Raw genomic sequence first — 4677 nt, 5'->3', positions numbered from 1 at the left:
GGGAAAGCCATCAGAATGTGGGATGGATGAGTGAACGGGCAAACAAGCGAATGGGCGCCGTCTTCCTGGCCATGTTGCTAACCTGTGTGACTTCATCACCTGGGAAGAGTCGGGAGACACAGGGAACCACTCTGCTCCCAGCGCCAGCTCCTGACGGTGGGAAGGTGGCCATGAACAAAGTCAACAAAAACGTGGGCCTCGTGGGGTTTGCATTCCATTCAGGGGAGGCAGGAAACGCGCAACTGCAGGAACATCAAGTTTCCCCCAGAAGTGCGAGGCCTGCGTCTGCTGAAGGGAACTCAGCATAGACAGGGTCACAGGGAAAAGGCCAACAACGTGTTACCATGCACATGAACACGGGGGTCCCGTGAACGTGGAACTCGAAGCAGGGACAGATGACTGAGGTTTACACCCAAGGCGACAGGACGGATGGGGCTTGGGGCTTCCTGAGGGGTTGCAGTGGTGACAAGGTCACGGGAGGGGGAGGGGAGGAAGGGCTTCTGGTTATGGAGATAAAAATCTCTCAGGTAACCAGGAGCTGCCCCCGAAGAATCGGCAGCAGCCCGCGCTGGCGGCGTCTCCTCTGACGTGTCAGTGTCAGCCATCAGTGTCATTTTAAGACCACTGGAGGGGGTCTCAGAGAAAACCCGTCTGTCTGGTGTTCAGCTCACCCCTATAGCTTTCCTCCACAGACAAAATCCACCCCCCAACACACACACAAAGACAGGTTTTCTGAGCGATCCCATCTGCAACTTCTCTGAATAAACAGCTGGAAATATGTCCCAGAAGTCTATTCTGGGGTGGTGTATTTTGGTTTCCTTCGCAAACCAACAAGTGGAACACAGGTCAGGAGGTGGAGGAAGGTAGAGAAATAAGTCAAGGCAGAAAGTCCTTGGGGTGAGGGTGGCATTTCAACCAGGACAGTCAGGGCGCCCCACTGAGCGTGAGATTTGCCCAAAGAGCTGGCAGAGGTGCCGCTGTGTGGCTATCTAAGATCAAGTGTTGCAGCCCCTCCTAAGGTCCCAAGGAGGGAGCCGCTGCAGGAGACAGCCTGGCCAAGACAGGCAAGGCAGGGGCAGGCGGGGGAGCAGAGGCTGAGCTGGACGTAGTGGAAGAGTCAGACAGAATGGAGCCTCCCAGGCCATGGTCCAGGCTCTGCCTTTTACTGTGGAAGGGATGGGGAGGCTTGAGCAGAAGACAGCTGGCTGAGGGCACAGGGGTTGCTCTGGCCATCCTCCTGAGAACAGGTTGTGGAGGTAGGAGTGAGACAGCAGGGCCGGCTGGGAGAAGGCGGTGGTCGAACTGGATCGCAGCAAAGGTGGTGCGAGGCAGACCAATGCTGGGGGCCTCGCGAAGGCAGAGCCAATAGGAATGGATACTTGGGACGAGAGAAAAAGAGGAGTCAGGATGTCTGCAAGGTTCTTGGCCTAAGCAAGCTTCAAAGAGTGGAGCTGCCTCAGCCAAAATGAGCGATGCTTTAAATCTCGTCACCTACCTTAGCACGGTGTTAGCTGTAAGAGGCAATTAGGATAATTTTGTGTTTTTATCACATAACTCTGTTACCTTCTCAGACCTGGCACCTAAAACTCTTCATGAAAGGCCAGCATCCACAACAGACAAAGCCTGCCCTTAACCTCCCTGCCTCCTGCCCACAGACAAGGTGGCCAGTGGAACTAGACCCTTTAAGGACTTTATATAGATTATTGAACTGAGTTTCTATGAGAACTTGCAGGTTAGATACTGCTATCACTACCATTTCAAAGCTGAAGGAACTGTGATGCAGAGGGGTTAAGTGACCTGCTGAGGGGTACACGGCCTGATGGGGAGCCACAAGGGAACTCGCCATCCAGTGGCTGGTTTTATGTGATCAGGAGCCGTGTGCCACAGAGGAGTGTCCCACAGCAGCTGCTAAATGAATCCTTGGTCAGAGCGTGGGAAGAGCCCAGCCCCTGGAGCTGGACCTGACCAAGGCTGTCTGTGTATTTCCCTGAGAGAGAGTGGGCAGAGATCTGTGAGTCCACACCCCTCTCTCCCCATCCCTAGAGTGAGGACATCAGCCTGGAATAAACAAGAGGCACCCTTAAATGGAAGGGATGAGAAGGGATAAAAACAGTGGGTCTTAGATAGCCAGGGGTGGTGGCCAGCTTTCCCTGGGAGCCCCCAGCCCTGCAGAGCCTGCTTCTGGGGTCTGGGAGTGGGCCCCAGTGGGGCACGTTGGACAAGCCGGCAAGGAGAAGGGAGGCAGCTGAGCTCAGCAGAAACTCTAGGTGTGCTGGGCCCAGGACCATCTCCCGGAGCCAGCCCTGGAGCTCCACGGCTCCAGATGACTAGCCGAATCCAAGCCCATGGCCTGTTCTATCAGGGTCTAGGTGCTGGAGTGCGCACGGAGGCTGATGTAGAGGAGGAGACCCTGAGGAAGAAGCTAGAGGAGCTGACCAGCAACGTCAGTGACCAGGGGACCTCGTCCGAGGAGGAGGAGGCCAAGGATGAAAAGGCAGAGCCTGGCAGGGGCAAATCAGTTGGGGCTGTCCCCCAGGCGGACCCAGAGGTGAGACTACCCCCCGGGGTCTCAGCAGGACCCTGCAGAGGTAGGGGCAGGGATGGACAGTCCCAGCTGGCCACTGCCCTCCCCAGGGAGGTAGCCACCCAGAGGGGCACACCAAGGGCCCTTGATGGGTTCTGCAGCTGTGAAACCAGCTCCCAGGATTCAGAGAGGAGAGCAACGCCATGGCGAGTCCCCGTCTGGGTGAGACCCCGCACTCCCTCCTGCTGCCGGTCAGCCTCCGTCCTTCTCTTTCATAGGTGAGCATGGCTGCCCATCAAGCCAACAGACAGCAAAAGAGCCCCCAGGGCCCTGGGGACCCCGTCCAGCACAACAGGACCACAGATGAGGAGCTGTCGGAGCTGGAGGACAGAGTGGCAGTGACGGCCTCAGAAGTCCAGCAGGCAGAGAGCGAGGTAGTCCGCAAGGCACAGGGGAGCACTGGGTTCCGCAAACACATCTGTGTGGTGACCACACCTGAGCATTGAACATCTGACAGCTCTAACCGTCTGACAGCTCACACCGAGCCCTCCCCATTGGCCCAGCATGCACAGCTCTGAAGGCCAAGCGTGAACCTGGGGGTTTCTGTGGGACTCACCTGGCTCACCACCCACTGAGCCCTCCACCCCTTCCCTTTTTCCTGTTCAGCTTGGTGAGGTACAGGCAGGGTTTCCACCAAGAAAAAGGTGCTGAACACACAATCCCTCACCCAGGATGGGGGCCTAGAAGCAGGCCCGGAATTTAGGACAGCCCCCGACCTCAGCACTGGACTCTGTCCCAAGGGCCATCTGTGAGTCTGAGTTGTGGCTGCAGAGCTTTAATCTGGGTCTGGAACCTATCAATAGTGCACAAAAGTCAAAGGGCAGAGCCAAAGCATTCAGGCCTCCCAGGGACAGCCGAGGTGATTTGGACTCTGCTCTGTCCTCCCTGGAGACCTACAGAGAGGAGAAGTTCTGCCCCTCAGACTGTGGGGACAGCCAGTCCTCACAACCCTCCTCCACTTCCCTTCTCATCAGCAGGTGTCTGTCACTCCCTGAGGACAAAGAGCATGTCCCCTAGAGCTGTTCAAGGGGAGTGAGTCAGGCTCTGGACTTTTCCTTCGTGTTTTCCTTCTTGCTTTGCAAATAAATGTAGCCCACATTGTGTAGGTCACAGAAGATCCAGCTACGAGTGTCTTAGACCAAGCCCCTGCCTTCCTGCAGCTTGTGTTTTTAGTGGAAGGAGATAAACAGCAAACAAACAAACAAGATCATTTGGGTTCATGAAAAGTGTGATTAAGACAGTCAGTGAAGATGAGCCCCTGGAGTGCTCGGGGCAGGGCGATTTAGATAAGGTGGTCAGGAGGGATACTAGGAAAATAAGCCAACCTGGCAAATCCAGGGGACAGGAGTCTGGGTGGAGGCAGCAGCATGTGCCAAAGCCCTGGGGTGGCGGTGAGCTTGGTGCGTGCAGGGATTAGCTGTGAAACCCTGAGACCAGGTCAGAGTGATGAAGGGAGAGTGTGAGGCGGGTGGACGGCAAAGGCCCCTGGGAACCGCTAGAAGGATCTGAATAGGGGGTGATGGGGCCTGGTTCTAATTTCCAGAAGCTGCCCCTGGCTGCTGTGGGAGGAGGGGCCTAAGGAGGGAGGAGTGGAAGGGGGCCCAGGCAAGGATGATGCCAGTGGGAGTGGCCGACTGCTAGGTGAAGAGTGGCCACTACTGTCCTTGCCAATCACGGCCCCTCCTCCAGTCCCTCATGGGAGCCAGACTCCCTGAGACTCCAGAAAACGCCCCCCATCCTGCCTTCCTCCTGCCTGGGGTAACCCACAAGGAATATCCCCTTCTCACCAACCGTGGAAGACAAACGCCAAGGGGACCACCAAGACAGGCATGCAGCTGGGACACCAATCTTAAGGGAAAACACAAGTAAAATTGGCTCCAGGAGTGAGCTGGGAGCAGCTGCTCTTCCTGTCCATGACTTTGAGGCGGGACCTCGAGCGTCTGTCTGAGGGGCCGTCTGTCTGCTGTCGTCTCGCAGGTTTCAGACATCGAATCCAGGATTGCAGCCCTGAGGGCCGCGGGGCTCACGGTGAAGCCTTCAGGAAAGCCCCGGAGGAAGTCAAACCTCCCGGTGAGTGGGGCACAGTGGTGAGT

The 4677-nt window shown here is 56.7% G+C and overlaps 1 protein-coding gene across 4 annotated transcripts in view; it reads left to right on the top strand.

Moving 5' to 3' along the window:
* MLPH (melanophilin) overlaps positions 1-4677 on the top strand; it is a 74037-nt gene that overhangs the window by 53291 nt on the left and 16069 nt on the right. For 3 of the 4 annotated variants that reach the window (XM_011929610.1, XM_011929608.1, XM_011929607.1), the window contains 3 exons: positions 2363-2548; positions 2803-2958; positions 4562-4654. In XM_011929610.1, coding sequence (XP_011785000.1) covers positions 2363-2548; positions 2803-2958; positions 4562-4654 — 435 coding nt within the window. The remainder of the gene's footprint in view (positions 1-2362; positions 2549-2802; positions 2959-4561; positions 4655-4677) is intronic. The other variant, XM_011929609.1, reaches the window with a different exon arrangement.

The sequence above is a fragment of the Colobus angolensis genome, unplaced genomic scaffold, assembly GCF_000951035.1.
Source record: "Colobus angolensis palliatus isolate OR3802 unplaced genomic scaffold, Cang.pa_1.0 Scaffold82, whole genome shotgun sequence".
NCBI classification, from domain to species: domain Eukaryota; kingdom Metazoa; phylum Chordata; class Mammalia; order Primates; family Cercopithecidae; genus Colobus; species Colobus angolensis.
The sequence above is the reverse complement of the archived record's forward strand: the minus strand, read 5'-3'. Positions and strand labels throughout refer to the sequence as shown.